Genomic DNA, 18,154 nt, shown 5'->3' with positions numbered 1-18,154 from the left:
AAAAAAAAAAAAAAAAAAAAAAATGTGAATGGACCTATGACAGTAATAGTGATTCAAGGCCAAGTCAACAGCCCAAAGGAAAGCCCAAAAGAAAGCCATATATGGTGTCATTGTGGACAGTATGGGGCTCCCCAGCTGACATTTGCACTGTACATCCTGTGTCCTTCATGCCATTTCAGAGAGCCCTGCTGATGAAGAGGAACAGTGGTCGGATGACTTTGTAAGTATTTGTTCCTGGGATTGAGCAGGAAGGCACAAGAGTGCCGTGGGAGGTCTTTCATAGGGCTTGTTTCTGAATTACATTCTGGTGGTCAACTGCATATCTCAGGGGAGACAGAGTGGACAGGGCTGGGCAGGCCGCCTACAAGCAAGGCAGCAGAGATCTCATAATGGCTGATGACAAGCACAATCTCCATGTCAGTCTAAGAACTTTCCTGCATCACCTTCTTTACTTTTCAGCCCTAGGAGGTAGGTATTCATATCCTATCCTCAGTGTTGGAATTTGTAGTACTCACCAGCACAGCCAAACTGATGTTAAAATATTTCCATATCATTTGGCAAATGCCTCTCTGCCTTAAACTCTCTAGTGCTCTATTACCTCCTGACTCCTGCGAAGGAGCCCCCCCCAAAAAATTAAAGAGTTAATACCTGGCACAGGAGGGTATCTCCAGGACCAGGCATGACAAGTTCAAGTAATCTACACTTCCAAATTCAAACCCAGATCCACAGTGCTCAGAACCAGACTCTTAACCCTGAAGTGCTTGCTGTGCTCATAACATTAGCAGAGCTCTGAGAATCAGAGTGAGAAAAGGAGCTGGTCGTGAAACACTTGGCAGGCATGTACCAGAGTGAACTGAACCTCCCTGAAGAGTCTCCACGGTCCTGCAGTCACCTGTTTCTTGGACCGAGTCTCACAGGGACAAGGTATCCTAAAATTCTTTTCTTCACAATAATTATTCTTTGGTTGTACTAAATTCAACCAGCATATTAGCCTGCTCTAATCTGAGTTTTAGATTTGGAAGAGATCCCACAGGCCCACCACACAATAATACACACAATCCACAGATAAGGACACTGAGGCTGAGAGAATGGAAATGACTTTCCCACAGTCAGACCTCAGGGAGACGCAGACCTCCAGACCAGTACCTACAACTGAGCCTGAGCTCAGCTCCAGACTGTGTGTGTCGCCTGGAGTTCATACAGAGTCTTAGGAGACAACAGTCCCTCCTTCTTCAACTGCAGAAAAATCAGAAAAATGAAGAGATCTGACCTCTTTGCCAGCCACTCCGGCACCAAAGTTTCTCTTAGGGCCCCGCAGCTACGGAGCCCCAGAAGCACTACAGCTGCGCCCTCTGCTGACCATAGCTCAGACCTACACCTGCAGCAAAGGATGGAAGCAAGGCAGTCCGTCTCTCCATCTCTCCAGAGGACAGAATAGAAAACGATCTTGCTCTGGAATAAAAAGGCTGCACAGTGGAGACTTAGAAGATACCAAGTAAAATCAACTTGGAGAGGAGAGAGTGACTTGCCCCAAAGGCAAACGACTAAAGTTAAAATACTAAATATAATAAGGAATGAGCGAACAGTCACTATTATTACTTCATGAGATCGCCATTGTACATAAGATGAAATACAGACTTATTTGTAAGCCTTCAGGTTTGTATCATGAACTCCTATTATAAAACTGAAGGTGGAAGGAGACAGGCCAAAAGGCAAGAGCTTCATCTGTTCGTGAGCTGCTGTGGTTAGATCGTGCATTATAGCAGGCAGTGTGTGCAGGCAGTGGGAACAGAGGTCAGAGTACCTCTTACCTCCCGGGGCACATTAAGGTATGCAAAGGTGGGACACACATAACGTGCCTGGAAAACATGTACCAGAGGCTGTACCACTGCGTCTGGGGAGACAAGTAGAGAGGTGGGAAGACTCCACCTTCCTCGTTGTTTGTGGACTTCATTTTAAAAAGAAAAGAAAACAGAGGATGAATTCTCAGTGAATTTCAAGACTAATCCCGCACCCTCAGTTTATCAGCTCTGCTTATTGAAAAGCAGCCCTCTCCCCCTCAAAGGTGCCCCCTCCTCTGATTATATTAACATCTTCCTTGGCCATCATCACTCATGATAAATAAAATCTGGTTATTCTACTCATTGGCTCCTTATAATATCTTTTAATTGCATTTCATTGTCTTCTACTGTTCTTTGTCCACATGCAGAGTTTCGGCCACTCTGCAGGAAGGCCTGCCTCACACTCCAGCTTTGCCTCTCTTGAGCTGCCTAACCTCACAGTACCAGTCTCCTCTAGCCTTGGCTTTTTTATCACAGTACTGGGGAGCTGCTTCTACCTGCTAGGCTGGACCTGCCTCTCCGAGAGACACAGAGAGGGATGCTGAGTGTGGTGTCTACGTTTGCAGGACAGTGACTACGAAAATCCAGATGATCACTCAGACTCGGAGATGTATGTGATGCCTGCCGAGGAGAACGGGGATGACAGCTATGAACCACCTCCAGCTGAGCAAGAGACAAGGGTGGCCCACCCAGCCCTGCCCTTCTCCAGGGGCGAGTACGCAGGTGAGGCCATCCTCAGACATTTCACACTGCCTTTTGGGCACACAGGGAAGGGGAAGGCAAACTTGCTGCTGCCCAAGGCTCTTTCTGTCTCCCAGGCTCAACTACTCCAAGCAAGTTTTCTCGGGGTGCTCACAGCTAGTACAGCCCAAGTAGTAAAATTTTCCCATTCCAGGGGCAAATCATCTTTCCTAAGTCAGGAACACTGAGAACAGGCAATAATTAAAACAAGTAAGTACGGCCTGATAGTTACCCTCCCCTCATCCCTGCTTTCATAGCTCCCTCGTTTAGATTAGTTTTCATTTTCCCTAGAGCTTTCTGCACGTAAGGTTCTGGAATTTCCTTTAAGAAGTCTGTACAGAACATCAATGACCTTTAAGAATGCCTGTGTCCACTAAGCCCCTGACTCCTCTGCCAATAGCCCTCTGCCTACACTGCATGTAGATTGGATTTTTACCTGGGCAATGGGTGTGCCAGTGAGGGGTCTAGGCCTGGAATAAGTATCACAGATCAAATTGACACAGCTCAGGTCTCGTCTTGAGGGCTGGCTGTGCCTTTTATTGTCCATCATAAATGGCTTTATGTACTAGTTTTAGCAAGTGACTAAGTTCCCTAAAGATGAGGAGAGCAAGAGTGTACGTGTTGGACAGGGCAATGCTAACATTTGTACAGAATGTTCCTACCAGTAAAGGCCTCCATATCCTCTCACTGCCACTAGCTGCCTCTTCACAGGGTACCTGGAGCTGCTTGTTGCTTTGTTCCATAGTTAATCTGTTGAGCACCTACTGGCATCGAGCTTTCAGCACCAAGCAACACATACTCTCAGTCTTTTTATAGTTTATAGAGTAGTACTCCATAGCCATAGCCTACTTAACCCTCTTCATGTTTTTGCAAAAGAGGAATTTATCTAATGGAAGGAGGTGAGGCTCAGGGGAGTAAAACAACTTGGGCCAAGCATCAAAGTAAGTGTGTATGCCCTACTGTTCTGCTCCATACTGCCCGCTAGGGTTAGCTACGACCTTGTTTAATCATTGCAACAATTTCGGGAGAGAGGGGGCTGTTTTAAGTTCACTTTGCAGAGAATTCAGGGTGGTTAAGTGGTTCATTCAAGGGCATAGTCTGTCTTCTATATTTTGCTACTTCTGATCAACTTGTATCTTACCTTGATAAATCTAAGTGAACTCCAAGAGTTGCAAATAAAACTTTAGAGCCTAAGCACGTAAATTAAATGTTTATCTTCAAGGAAGAGACAAGGGCTGAAGACAGGAACAGGTATCAGTATGAAGACATAGTGTCAGGGGCTAGACAGGCAAAGGCAGCTGCACCAAGCTACAGGAGTCTTAGGAGTAAGCAGCTGGAGTCAGTGATGCAACACAGGTCACTGTAAGCAGCTGTGCTGTTCAAGATGGGAAACACATCAGGTCATTCCTATGCCAAGAGTTCCCTAAAATCTATCCCTGTGAATCACAGTTTGCTCACAGCATGGGGCTGGCTGTGTAAGCTGCAGGTCCTAAGCCTTCATATGGCATGGTAATATGAGTTTTGTTGTTAAGTAGACACGCTATACCTACTGCTTTCACTGCTGTCCTTGTAATTCCCACAATAACTCTCTAACATGGATATTATGATCCTCAGTTTTGAAATGAGGAAGTGAGTCCCAGAGAGGCTGAAAAACTAGCCCAAACTGGTACAGCTAGTGAGGGGCAGAGCAGGGCGCAGAACCCAAATTCATTCAGCTTCAGAGCCTAAACTCCTGAGATTGATACCGGCTGAGAAGGAGGTCCTAGGCCAGTGGGGGTTGAGGGTGGTTGTCATAGACTCCTGGGTCAATGGGGGTTTCACAGATTTCCTCATAAATTGAGGGGAGGAAAAACACACAAGTTGACCCAGATGAATGGACACCACCCTGGATACACCTTGAAGTCGCTGGTGAACTTTTTAGAAACATTAGACCCTACCCAGAAGTTTAAACATAGTAGATACGGAGTGGGGCCCAGGCCCTGGGTATTTTTCAACCTCCCCAGAGGGCTATAATGTATAAAAAGGGTTGAAAATCACTGCCCTTAAGAGTTCATCAAGCAGTCCCGGAGCACTCTCTTAGGCCCCATGTTATTTCTGTCCAGTGTTGGCCTGTCAGCTCTCTTGGACCTGTAGTCCCCAGGGAGGAAGTTTTCAACAATGATATCCTTATGGATTTTATCATGTAAATCCGTGGAAGGTTGAAACTTTTTGCCGATTGTTTTGTTCTTCTAGAGAACGCCCCACTGATTACTTGTAGCTGCATACATGCCACTGTCTTTAAATTGTCTAGATCCCTTCGGTTTCCACCCAAGGAATGATTCAGAGCCTCTTGTATTGTTTCTTGTTTATTCAAGACAATCGGTCAAGCCAGAGGCAGTCTCCACCCTTCAGCAAGACTTTCCCCACTAAGTCCAGCTGGCCCTCTGCAAAAACAAGGCTCTCCTCCACTCTCCCGGCCCCAAGGACTCTGCCCAAGCCTCAAGTCCCACCCAAGCCCAGAGACCTCCTTCAAGATGAGGTAAATTAACCTGTCTCCAAGGCTTCCCAGGACCCAGAGGGGAAGAGGGAGGTTGCTAGAACCATCTGGCTTACCTAAACCTTCCTTATTCCAGGTCCTGCTCCTTGAATGCTCCCCTCAAACCCTTCAATGTTGTACTGGAAGGATTTTGTGTTCTTGAAAAAAGCACATACAACTTTACTTTAAACATCTTAATCTTCTAGAGGTATATGATGTAATGTCATTACTACATCTGTGCCTTTCCTGTTGTTTCTTCTTCTTCCTTCCCTAGGTTCCTGTGATTTTTTTCTTTCTACCAAAAGACATTTTTCCCAGTCTATACCCTGTGTGCTCTGACCTGTTACTGCGGTGCTTTCTTCCCTGCACCTTGTTTCCTCTCTGTGCTTTCCACTTGCCTCTTCTCAGACCGAGAGAGGTGACATGCAACATGTAAAGGGGCTCTCAGTCTGTACCTGACCCTGTGCCTCTCGTAACGAGCTCATCCCTCATTTCCCTCAGATAGCTCATGCACCTTTCCCCACCCCCAGGTACTAAGCTACCCTCTTGATCTCATCAGTCTTCCATCTGTCAGGACCTACTTTTATGAGTATTCACTTTGGAATTGCCGCCACTTGAGGATGAACAGATGAACTGACTCCCATGGCACAGTAAGAGTTGCTGAAGCCTAATGCATGGCTTCCAGAGGATTTGCCCTTTAGATGAGGACAAAGACAAGGCTCAAGCCAACCATTAGGACAACTCTTCAAGTGCAATAGCCTGAGAAACAAAATAAGACCAAAGGTCACTCTTAATCATCACCACACACAATTTTACTGCTGCTTCTCTAAGAAATAACTTGTCTCTAAATGCCTGTCGATGGTACAGCTGTGGCTTCTGTACACGGTGTACATGAGGTCCACTTTTATATAATTTGTAATCTGGCAGGACATGGAAAAGAAGAACCAGTAAATCAAAACAGAGGCAGCATCTAGGCCCAAATTTCTGATTCGATCCTTTCCAGCTCTGTGACTTTGGGCAACCAGTAACTGCTCTAAGTCTGTTTTTCACCCCTTAAGGTTATTTTGAGGGTCAAATGAGAGACAAATGTACACAGAAGAAGCTGAGTATATGCTAGATTTCTTTTTACAGAAACACTGTTGCCTCATCTCTCCTGAAGCCCAAAGACTTTGGAGGCGGCCAGACACTGCCTCAGAGCCGTGGAGTCTGTTGGTAACCTTCTGGCTCTGCTGTAAATCCTGACCCCTTTCATTTGTCACAGTCCCCATCTCTCCTACAGTGCATGAACACACACTCACTCTGAACTTGCTTCCCTTTCCTGTACCCTGCCTTCCTCTGGACACATTTCAATTTCAATTTGTGATCCCTGCTCTAGGGACAATGCAAGATAGAAAGTCAGCAGAATTGCCTGGGAAAGGTGTGGTTTGTCAGTCCTCAGTCTTTCAGTCTGAGAGGTGATATTATCCTTTCAAGGTGGAAACAGGGCGATGGAAGAAGCTGAACAGGGAATAGGAAAGAGAGACCAGCTGCTAGGGTCTCACCATACATTTTAGAGGCATTTGGCAAATACACATAAAGACATGGATTCAGACACAGAATTCAGTGGCTACTGTGGGGTTTTCTCCACTTCTGTGTAAATGGAGAATCCAGCAAGGTGAGGCAGAGTTCTGTTATCAGCAGCCTGCAGAGGTGGTTCTGGTAAGTGTGCGCCAGTGGGAAAGGAGAAGGATGAAGGAGGCTGCCCTGGGTGGGCAGATGGAGAGTCAAGATAAAAAGAAGTTAAAAGGGAGAAAATAGGGGCCAACATTAAGATGAGGCCGAACCATTAGATAGGAAAAGAAGAAGTCAAATACAAACAAACATAAAAGCTAAACAAAAATATTTAGAGAAAGCAGCATTCTCCTGGTGTTGCAAGTAGGTAACATTTGACAAATGCCATATCTTAACTGGTGTGCTGAGCATTTTGTACATATGAGCTTATTAAATCCTCATGACAATCCTGTGAAGTCAGTACTTATTATTAGCTCCTTTTTACAGATGAGAACACCAGGGTGAAAAGGGGTTAAGAATTTTTCCACAGTCACAGAGGTGAATGGTAGAGTTGGCATTTGAACTCCAGTAATAAGGTTTTGGAGCTCAGGTGCTAAACAGCTACCCTATGCCAACATCTCTCCAATATGCAATGAGGAGAGAACAGTGCTTCATTTAGCACACAGGTGCCAAGTACTGGGTGAGACCCAGGGCTTCCATGGTGCCCAGAACCAATCCCTTCTGTAATTTTAAGCCAGAACAGATCTGACCTTATAGGGCTTCATACTTGTGGTCTTTATGTGACTCTTGGACAAATTACTCATCTCCCAAGTCCCTGGACTATAAAGTCAGGATAAATACTGCATACAGAACTTACTTCAAGAAATCAGTATTACTGCGCAACTTGGAAAACTGTCAGCCCTCTGTATCTATGACTTCTACACCCACAGAGTCAACCAACTCTAGATAGAAAATATTTTTTACAAAGCTCTTTCTGCACTGAATGTGTACAGACTTTTTAATGGTTATTATTCCCTGAAAAATATAACAGCTATCTACTTAATATATTAGATATTTTAAGTAATCTAGATATTAAAGCATACTAGAGCATGTGCATTGGTTGTATTCAGATACTGTCTGTTTAAAATGAGGGTTTTGAGTATTCATGGACTTTGGTACTCCTGAGTAGAGGAGTTCTGGAACAAATACCCCTCAGACACTGAGGGAAGACTATACACTAGAGCACACCAGATTAAAACTTTTACACATCTCATGGTATGGGGATTATATCTGAAGGCTTTAAGAAATAACACTCCTTCTCATACATTCAGTTATGAATACACAGTGTTCTCACTGATTTTTGCATTTCTTTTAGGCTGATTATGTGGTCCCTGTGGATGATAATGAAGAAAACTACATTCGTCCCACAGAAAACAGTTCACTTCCATCTGAAAAAGGTTAGAGTGCAGTTTTAAACTCCTGACAACTTTGAGCCATTGATAGGGAGTACAAGGTATTTAGCAGCAAGCCCTGAGGGCTCAGAAATCAGTGCCCAGGCCTCTCTCCTCTGAGGCCACCGCAGGTGCCTTTGGCTAGTGGAGCAGACAGCATCAGTGAGCAACTCATTTGTGGGTTGTGTAGCCCTTCCTTTCCTCCTTCCTCTTACGTGGTGAAATACTACCATATCTAATTATAAAAACACCTGGGTTATTATCTTCAGCTGCCCTGAATTGCAATGGATTTTTCATAAAACCAGATGCAAAAATACAAGTTACCCTGTTGGCCTTATAAATAGTGCATCAGAAAGAATTTATTTAGTGTCTTGAAATTTTTTGAAAGAGTGAATATCTTCTGCATTCTCATTCTTTAAATTTTGTGGCATCTCAGGCCTATGAGAAATGTTTCATTTGTAAGTCCTACTTGGGATAACAAATTCTATTCCAAATAAATTATCTTTAAAAGGCCAGTGCCACATAGCCTCAGACCAGACACTGAAACAGGGTATGTTTACTGTAGCTATAGTCACTTTGGAGAATATAATCTCATGTAAGTGATGCATATTCAGGTAATACTACTTAGGTAATAAACTCATCCGATAAAGGTAGTGGTATTCTGCCTTCATGTAGCGACCTTCTTCTGTACTCCCTAGTCTCACCAGCAGCTTCAAGGCCTACCTGAACTCTCAACATACTCATTACCATAAAACAGCACATACACAATCCATCTCACCCCAACAACATTCTAGAGAAATTGCATGTATTGCATGTGGCAGGGGAAGTGGGACTATTAATTTGGCCCTTCCATGGTTAGTTTTAATACATTTCTCCTGATAATAAACAAAATCAAACTCTGTTATCTCCTAGCCCTCCAATTTAGCAAATCACTAAGCTAGTAATCACTATAACAAAATCCCTAACACAAAATAATTTGATTCTTCCTTTATTCATCAATATATTTGTTCTAAAAAGCCTTTTTTGAAGCCAGGCGTGTTGGCGCACGCCTGTAATCTCAGCACTTGGGAGACTGAGGCAGGAGGATCTCTATGAGTTCAAGACCAGCCTGGGCTACATAGTGAGTTCCATGCAGGTCAGTCTCAACTACATAGTGAGACCCTGTCTCAAAAAAACAAAACAACAACAAAATAAATAAATAAATAAAAATAAAAAGCCTTTTTTGAATGGATTGTGTGTTTAATAATGGGAGATATCCCATTCTTTGCAAATTCTGTCTGATCTGTCATTTTTTCTGCATGGGAATTTGTCTAAGTGGAATATATCTGTGTCATTACTTACCTCTCTATTTGTGTTTAAGCTCCCATGGTGAATAGATCAACCAAGCCAAATAGCTCCTTGAAGTCGGCTTCTCCTCCAGGGACAACTTCAGGTAAAGTATATGAATGCTTTGGTTTAGTTTTTAATCCATTCCAAATAAGATACACAATTCAGATTAAACATAAAGAAATGATCACTTGTATTTCCAAACTTCTTAGTGACTGGGAAGAGAAGTTCTATTTTTGTCCTTATTTGTTGTCTGGTGGCCCCTATGTGGAAGGGGCCCTCAGCCCTTGGCCTGTGGGCTCTGTTACCCCCCTCACTGGGCACTGTGCTGCTTTCCCCCTGTCTCATTCCCCTGACTGAGAACATCCACAGGGCTTGGTCCACAGCTCTCCTTTCTGGATATGGTGGTGGTTAAAAGCTCGAGTGTGGAGCTAAGCAGACCTGAGAAACCTAAGCGTCCCCAGTTACCATTTGTACAGCCATAGGCTTGTACTTCACCTTTCCAAGGGTCAGAGTTTCTCTCCTCTGTAAATGGAAATAGTAGTTCCTACCTGTGGCAGGAGAATTCTGAAACTGTGACAAGAGACTCTCTTCACGCGGCACTCAGTAGTCGAAGAAAATGACTATGCACAGCTTTTGATTTCATTTATTTTCTCGGCTTTACTTCACGTGTCTGAGCCACTAACCTCCTAGTGTCCATCCTTGACCTGGTTTACCCCTTCAATCCCCTTGGCTTCCTTGCACCTCAAGCTCAGCATTTCCATCACCACCCTCCCCTGCAGGGTGCTCCTTCCTCCACATGCGGCAGCTTCCAGACAATGTGTCTCAAGGGTTCTGTGTTCTTTCCAAAGCCTGTTGTTTCTTCACCCAGAATTTGCTCTTCGTTTTCAGTTGCCCCAGCCCTAGGCCAGGCTTATTTTGTCACCTTGCGCCTTCTCTTCTGCAGGCATCCCCCAACCACACTACACTCCTACCTGTGTGCTCTCTCCTCAGCAGCAGACAATGAGCTTCTGAACTCCTCCAGATGTTGCCCGTTTCAGTCCGTTGCATGTTACCCTTACCAAGCTATGGATCCAGTCTGTCCTGGTTATCATCAGTAGGTTCCAGAAACCCTCAAGGCTGAGGCCAGACGTGACAAGTGGCTCTCATAGCCCCACCCTATTGCCAGCCCTCAGAGTGTGGGGCCTCTGCTTCTGCTTCCTGTGTGCGCTCTCTTCCTCTCTCTCTCTTCCTGGGCCCCTCGCCTGCACGCACACATGGGCACACGTACGCCCCTCTCTTACAGAACGGAACACAAGCAACAGGAAAATGGGCTCTTCTTCTGACGGGATCCTCTCCAGAAAATGAAAGGAAAATATGTTTTAGACTAATTTCTTGCAAAATTGTTCAATGTAAGCTCTTGTCTTTTGTGTCCTCTCCCTTAGACTCCACGGCCTCTTTATATTTGAATAGTGGCTCTCAGAGCCCTGTTATCCAGTTTTTCTGAGGCTCTGGGAGTAAAGGGAAACACACCAAAGCAACATGACATGGAAAAGTTACTTCTCTTCTACCTAAAGTGGAAACTCTTGACTCAGGATGCACCTGGAATCTTTTTACTAAAACAAATAAATGAAGACCTAAACTTTTCTTTAGAAAAATAGTTAAATTATCTCTAGTGTTTGCATCTTTAAAAGCTCTGTTTGCTTTCCCAGGGATTTCCCAGCACACCAGTTAGTTTATATTTTATGGGTCCTGATTTTTTTTTTTTTTTTGTATCAGGGATCGAACTCATGACCTTGCGCTTGTGAGGCAGGCACAGTGCCACTGAGCTAAATCTCTGCCCCAGTCCTGATTTTTTTTGGTACTGGAGATCAAACACAGGACCTCGCGCTTGCAAGAAAGGCAGCGGCACCACTGAGCTAAATCCTGGCCCCGTCCTGATTTTTTATCCTTGGGTTCTCACTTTTATGGCACCAAATCTTGGCTGCCTTTCAGATCCCAGCTTGGGATTGCCACCTCCAGGAATCTGTCTCTGGTTTCAGTGGCCCTCAAAGAGTTTTCTTTTGCCAGAAGTCTCTTTCTACACACACTAGTGCCCATGCCCATTACCTGATTACTCTGTGTCTCAGTCTAGTCTTCCTGAGTACACTGAAAGCCCCCTGAGGATTTTGCTTTCCATGTTACTTCCTCAGGGGACCTTATCTCATCTCATATTGAGGTGGATCCCTAGGATGTGCACTCATATAGACCCCACACTTGTCCTTTATCCTATGACCCCTCGTCAGAGTCATGTCTTTCTGGTAAGACTCTCAGCTGCATTATGTGCTCACAGCTGTCTCCCGGTGCCTGGTTCACAGCAGGTATTGAGATGACAGGTGGGTCAGTTTGGGGTGAGCAAGACCCCAAACACTGGCTGTGTATGAAGAATCTCATAGTACATTGTGAGATCAATAGTCCACTGGGTTTATTGTTCACTGGCTAGTTGTTAACCCAGTGTAGCTATATTTTAATACTAGAGACAGAGATGAAGACACCATACAAGAAGATAATGTGCTGATTATGTGATTGCTGCCTATAAGTGGGAGAAAGGACAGGAGGAGGGAGGAAAAAAAATGATTTGGGAAGAACAAACCTGAATGGTTAGAATGACCTTTTGATTGTGTGAACAGTAGGATTTTTCAGGGGTGATTTTCATAAAAGAATTGATCAAATGACTTGCCTGTGTCATTAAATAACCATCCATTGCCCCTTAAACTATTCAGAGAGCTTCTGCTGTGCACCACAGCGCTGCCAAGGTTTCTGGGTGTTTCTGTGAAGCGCCACACCATGTCAACTGACTCTGGTTATGTTGCTTTTGGTTCTGTGATAGCTAGCACGGTGCTTGCTGAGGACTGCATGGGAAATTAGGTACGATGGCAAACCCCACTCTCCCCTTCATGCCTTGCATACCAAGGAGCACAGACACGTAGATTTAGCCCAGATCCAAAGTCAGAGAATTTGGGACCTAGCTCTGACACTTGCTAGGCATTGGAACTTATGTGGGTCAAGTAACTTCTGTTTCTTAGTTTCTTCCTCTAAAAAATGGGGGAAATGGCACCTGAGCATAGTAGTACTGTGAGATTTAAATGAGTCAATACATAAGAATAATACTCATAAAATGATGCTCCTCTGTTATTAATTATTATGGTCACCATTGAGAATCCCTTGTTTTAACGGGCCTTGATTCATAACCATTCTGCCTGGCACATCCGGTACACATCTCAAGGAACAATTCTATTTCCTTCTTCTAACATGAAGTTTTACCCCAGATCAGTCTTTCTTAACCTTGGCACTGCCGACATTTTAGACCAGATAATTCTTTGTTTTGGGAGCCACTTTGTGCATTGTAGGATGTTTGGCAACATCTCTGGCCTCCACCCACTATCGTAAACTCTACCGAACTTCCAAGAATTTCTGAATTCCAAGAATTCAGAAAGCAAGGTACCTGGCAGTAAAGAAAACTCCAGATGTACCTGGGAAGGAGTTGTCCTACCTCAGCTGCATTCATGGGTTTGGCTTTGTTCCACAGCGGCAGCAGGGCCAGCCCATGAGATGGAGGAATCGTTCTCCATCTTCCCTCAGCATCCACAGAAGTACCTCTCTGTTTCCTTTATCCTTCCCTTCCTAAGAGAAGCAATAAGTGAATTGACCTACTTTCTCAATCATAGCCCAGAGAACACTCTGAGGTCTTAGCTGACAGGGAACGTGCGACTGTGTTTCAGCTCAAATAGCCTTGGCTTAAACCCCAGCCCCCGCCCCCACTTATCCTCTCTGAGACTCCATTTGCTTCACCTACAGTTACATAAGACTTAGAAAGAGAATGGCACCTTTAAAGTACCTGGCACAATGGCAGTGCCTAAAGATTCTGTAGTGATTGAGCATAACAAGACAATGAAACAAAGACAGTAACAATCATGTTTACAGTGATCTTTGGAGTTTTAATTTACATATAATAAAAATCATCCATTTCATATAACTTGATTATTTTTGCAAACTTTTCATTCATAGAATATTTATGTAACCACTACCATAACCCAGTTTTAGAACATTTCCATGCCTACCCCAACCTCAATCGATTCCTTATACAGTATCCATTTGTTTCAACCCCAGCACCAAGTAGCTACTATTCTGCTTTCTGTTGCTGTAGATTTGCCTTTTCTAGATAGATATAATCATACAACGTGTAGTTTTTTGCATCAAGATCCTTTCACCTAGCATTATGCTACAAGATTAAAACCTTTTCATCTATTCTCAGCAATATTACTATACAGTTGGCTAATTCTTTAAAATTTTGAAGTCATCCTACCATGTTATGACAACAATCCTAAGTTTGCTAAGGTAAGGAGTGGTGTCACCATTTCACAGAGAGGGTAACTGAGGCATAGTGGCTTTATAACAGGTCACCCAGACAGTGTGGGACAGAGAACAATGAGAACCTGTCGTCTGGATACAAGACTGTTTTCAACCAGCCCTTGTCTTGAGCTGGGAGGCCTCTTCTCTGATTGCTAGAAGATATTTATGAAGAGAAAAAGGGAAGGAAAATGTTGGAGATACAAAGGCTGTTTGGAGGTACAAAGAAAAAGGAAGCTTAGCTTAAAAAAAAATGAAGGCAGTAGGTCTCAAGAAGATAATATACCCAGACTGACTGAGTCTTTGGCATTTAAGAAGAGAGACACTCCTGGGTGGAAATTGACTAGACATTTCTACTTCCTTACTTTTCAGACATGATTTTTTTAATCTTCCTTGCAACCGTTCTTTAGAATGTATGAATCACCAAGGGTATTTTATCAGAGTTGATCTTAAGTATTCAATTTAATATGCCAGCTAATTAAACTCAATTGGACTCATGATACATTTCAGTTCATTATCACATGTAGTGTAACAATTCTAAATGTACTCTTTCCCAAAATACCTTTAGAAATTACACCTAGATCAGGTGGTCTGTAAGTTGGATGACACTGGAGGTGATCCTGCTTCCCAGGATGCTGGGGAAAGCTGCCATATGGAATTGGTACCACACACCCTATGCTGCTGCTGTCATCTGTGAGTGTTTAGAGAATTAGTCCTGTGCGAAAGCCATGTGTAGACAGAATAAGTGAGCTCTGAGCAGCAGCTGGGGGCCTCTCTCTACCAAAGCCACAAGAATGAAATTTGCCATCTCTATTTTTAAATATTTTGAGTGTTAAAATGAGGTGATGCAAGGGTTTGCATGTCTTCCTTGGTGTTGAGTGCTTTACACAATCTGGTTCCTCAGTAATTCTCGGTAACTGTTACTTCAGTGTTTACTTTTGTATGCTCTAGCTTGAAAACTACAGCAATACATGCTGAGGCAACACATCCAACTTATGCTTAGGGTATTCTCCATAATTCCATTAGGAATTAATAACTTATCAGTATGGTTGGTTCTTAAGAAAATCAAATAGTTCAATTTGATTCAGTAAAGAGCCTTATCAAGAGCTTCCTAATCTCACTAAGCAACAGTGTCCAAGAAACAAAGCATCTGCCTGAGAGGGGGCAGCCAGCAGATGCCGAAGACCAGCTTGGCTCTGTCCTCTCCCCTCCAAGTCTGCCCTCTGTCCCTGCAGCCAAGATCCTGCTTCTCTCATGCCTTCCTTCATAATAACTGTCTGGCTCTTGTTTTCAGAGAGGGGATGGAAGGTTGAATGCAGGCAATAAGGCCCTCTGGGTCCTATCTATGACTTCAGAAGATGAGATTTGGGGAGTAGCCTTCTACTTGCCCTGATTTGTCCATTTGTGTCCCTGGAAAAGGCACTGAGAACTTCAGAATAAACTTGAAGTGATGTGAGGTGCGCATACAGCCTTGAAGAGGGGCTAGGGATGAGCGCAGTCCATACTGTGTATCAGAAATGGTGGGTTTTAGCCTTTGTGTTTAGGCACATCTGCTGCCACATTTGTACCTTGTATATAGAAGCAGGTATGAGCTCTTGGCACCCTCACAAAGGAATCCTTCTTGAACCTTCAGAACCAAGGGGCCCTCAACTTGCCCCATGCCTCACTTTGACAGGAGGCCATCAGAAACGTTAGTGTGGAGTTTTAGAGTCGAGTCTTAGTTCTAAGCTTATACACTGACATTTTTAAACCTGTGCCTGTGGGTTTTCTGACACATCCTCGGTAACTAGATATATACAGAGGCCAGGGATTTAGCTCAGTGGTGCTGTGTCTGCCTGGCAAGCACAAGGTTCAATTCCTGATATAAAAAAAAAACCCAAAACAAAAAAAACTAGTTATATACATTTAGCTGAAATCAACCATACTGTGTGTATGTTTCTGAGTCTGTCATAAAGGGCCAGCCTCTCTTAAGCCATCAGCCATTGAGGCAGAATACAAGGACTGACCTGTGTATGTGTTTGTGCAGGTCGAAACAGCGGGGTCTGGGAACACAAGTCACCATCTTCGCCTGCTGCACCATCGCCACTGCCGAGGGCAGGGTGAGTACCTGCTGTGGGCAGTGGCTGTGACATCCAAGTGGACGGGATGGTGGGAACTGCAGCCCAGCAGACTCCCATTAGAAGTCCTCCACCCCTATGGCACCCTGGACAATGACCCAGATGAACCCCTGCTAAAATCAGAATCTCGAGATCTTCCCTGCCTTGGAGCTTTAGTTAAATCTTGGGTTCATTTACTTACCGTTCCACAAGTCACCCTAACTTTCAGAAGCACTCGCACCTGAATAATTTTAAAACTGCCTGGTAGATTTCATTTGTACTTTCTACTTCTTGGCCTTGTAAATAAGTGTGCATACCGTTGATAGCATACACAGTCAAAGTCTGTACAAGGTGCACAGTCAAATCAACCCTGGTGAAGCTTCCCTTCAGAGTGACACAGAAGACTTATTCTGTCTTGCAGAATCTAAAAGGGCTGTGTAAGCTGTCAGATGAGGATTATAATGTATTCATATGATGAACAGTGGCCCCCATAAAATTATGTTGGCTCAATAGTTTATTTTAAAAGCATACTTAAGTATATTTAAGGCTGGATTGCATGATTATAAACTTAATTCTGCCTCTGTGGAAACTGAAGAAAGCCATAATTTCAGGGGTTTATTAACCAAAACCGCATACCTCCCATGGCTCCGCTTTATCATTTAAGTTCCTTAGTTTCTCTGGGCCTCTGTTTCTTCATCTCCAAAATGTGATTATAACTATTTTAAAGGGTCATTTGAAAAGGTTTAAGTAACTGTGAAGAGCACCACCCAGTTCAAAACATCTTCTAGGCACTCAGTAAATCAAAATTTTAAAATACTTCAACTCTGAGAGGGAGGGAGGGAGATTTGAAAATAAATAACAGAGAAGCATAGAACCTTAGCAATATTAGAATCCAGGATCTGTCAGAACCAAGACAAACAGTAATGTTAGGGGAGGTGAGGACCTTCAAGATCACAAATTACACTGGGTTTCACACTCTGGCATCGGATCTCTCTTTGAATGCAACCTTATGTTGATTTCTAGTAAAGAATAATCACCTAGGTGCAGGGCAAAATGTAGCTCTGCAGAAGAAGGTGCTGGCTGCAACCTTACCTGCCTGGCTGTTATCTCATCTCCACTCATGCCCTGGAAAGGAGCCTAAGGTGCTGTGGGGGAGAGGAGGGCTTTGCATGCACACTCTGAAAACACTAACTCTGAGTCCTGATTTCAAAAGTGAGAAAATGAAAGGTCAGACTTGCCTCATAGCCAAAGGAAAGGGCCCAAGGGTCACCAAGTAACTAGTAGAAGAAGTAGAACAAGAGCTGGGTCCACTGACTCCTTGGCAAGTGGGCTCTTGTTTATCCCCCATTAACCCTTCCCCATCTGTCAGTGGACTCAGTCTGAGGCTAGAAGGATCATTACTAAGTCCTATTTCCATCCCTACTTGCCTTTCAAGGGCAGTCTTCCTGTCCACTTGTATCTCATTGTTCTCTTTGAATCTGATAATAAGATAAGTTAGTTCCACTTCATCGTTATTCAGTTTTAACACAGCTAATCTCTTTTTAATCCTCAGGAAAATAACAGCCACACCACTGAAGACAGTAAGTTAATCATGCACTTAAAATGCTTCTTATTTCTTGTACTGTTTTTTCTTATTCACATATTTAACGCTGAAAATGCTTTCAGCCATCATGAACACAGCAATCTTAGCAACTGAAACTGCTGTCCAGAGAGTCCAGAGGAAATCTGAGTCTTAGGCAACCTGGAAGGTGCCTCCTAAGAGGAGCTTGTCCTTTGGAATTGTGGTGGCTTCGCCAAGTGTGTGCAAGAGATCAGATGGGAGTGGCCAGGCTCCCTGCCTCCCACCACCTCTGTGGGAAACCACTGTGCTCATTCCCTGCCTTATGGCACAGAGACTCAGACTAAACTCAGATTCTGCTCTGAATTCTAGGCCATCTCATTAAGTGAGGCAGCCCAACTGGACTATTGTGGTATTTGAAATTGACAATCATTTAGCAAGCACATGCAAGGCGGAGTCATGAGATCAACCCTATAGATGCCAGATATCCACTGCACAAGCACTACTGCTGCTGGGGAGGCAGTACCCAACAACCCAGCGGTATCCAACAGAGCAGAGAGGGGCCTCTATTCCTACCTACTGTTCCTTCCATGAGGCATTTCCAGACAATTGCCATTTCATAAGAGTTAGGCTGGGATGGGGTTGGGGATTTAGCTCAGCGGCACTGTGCTTGCCTTGAAAACACAAGGTCCTGAGTTTGATCGCTGGTTAAAAAAAAAAAAAAAAAA

General features: G+C 43.9%; 1 protein-coding gene across 2 annotated transcripts in view; it reads left to right on the top strand.

Moving 5' to 3' along the window:
- The window catches only part of Blnk (B cell linker), an 80,650-nt gene that overhangs the window by 47,205 nt on the left and 15,291 nt on the right, over nt 1-18,154 (top strand). For both annotated transcript variants that reach the window (XM_010618129.3, XM_033761301.1), the window contains 7 exons: nt 180-220; nt 2,408-2,564; nt 4,937-5,100; nt 8,003-8,084; nt 9,439-9,510; nt 15,799-15,871; nt 17,421-17,448. In XM_010618129.3, coding sequence (XP_010616431.1) covers nt 180-220; nt 2,408-2,564; nt 4,937-5,100; nt 8,003-8,084; nt 9,439-9,510; nt 15,799-15,871; nt 17,421-17,448 — 617 coding nt within the window. The remainder of the gene's footprint in view (nt 1-179; nt 221-2,407; nt 2,565-4,936; nt 5,101-8,002; nt 8,085-9,438; nt 9,511-15,798; nt 15,872-17,420; nt 17,449-18,154) is intronic.

The sequence above is a fragment of the Fukomys damarensis genome, unplaced genomic scaffold, assembly GCF_012274545.1.
Source record: "Fukomys damarensis isolate Sample0158 unplaced genomic scaffold, DMR_v1.0_HiC HiC_scaffold_8, whole genome shotgun sequence".
Taxonomy (NCBI): domain Eukaryota; kingdom Metazoa; phylum Chordata; class Mammalia; order Rodentia; family Bathyergidae; genus Fukomys; species Fukomys damarensis.
The sequence above is the reverse complement of the archived record's forward strand: the minus strand, read 5'-3'. Positions and strand labels throughout refer to the sequence as shown.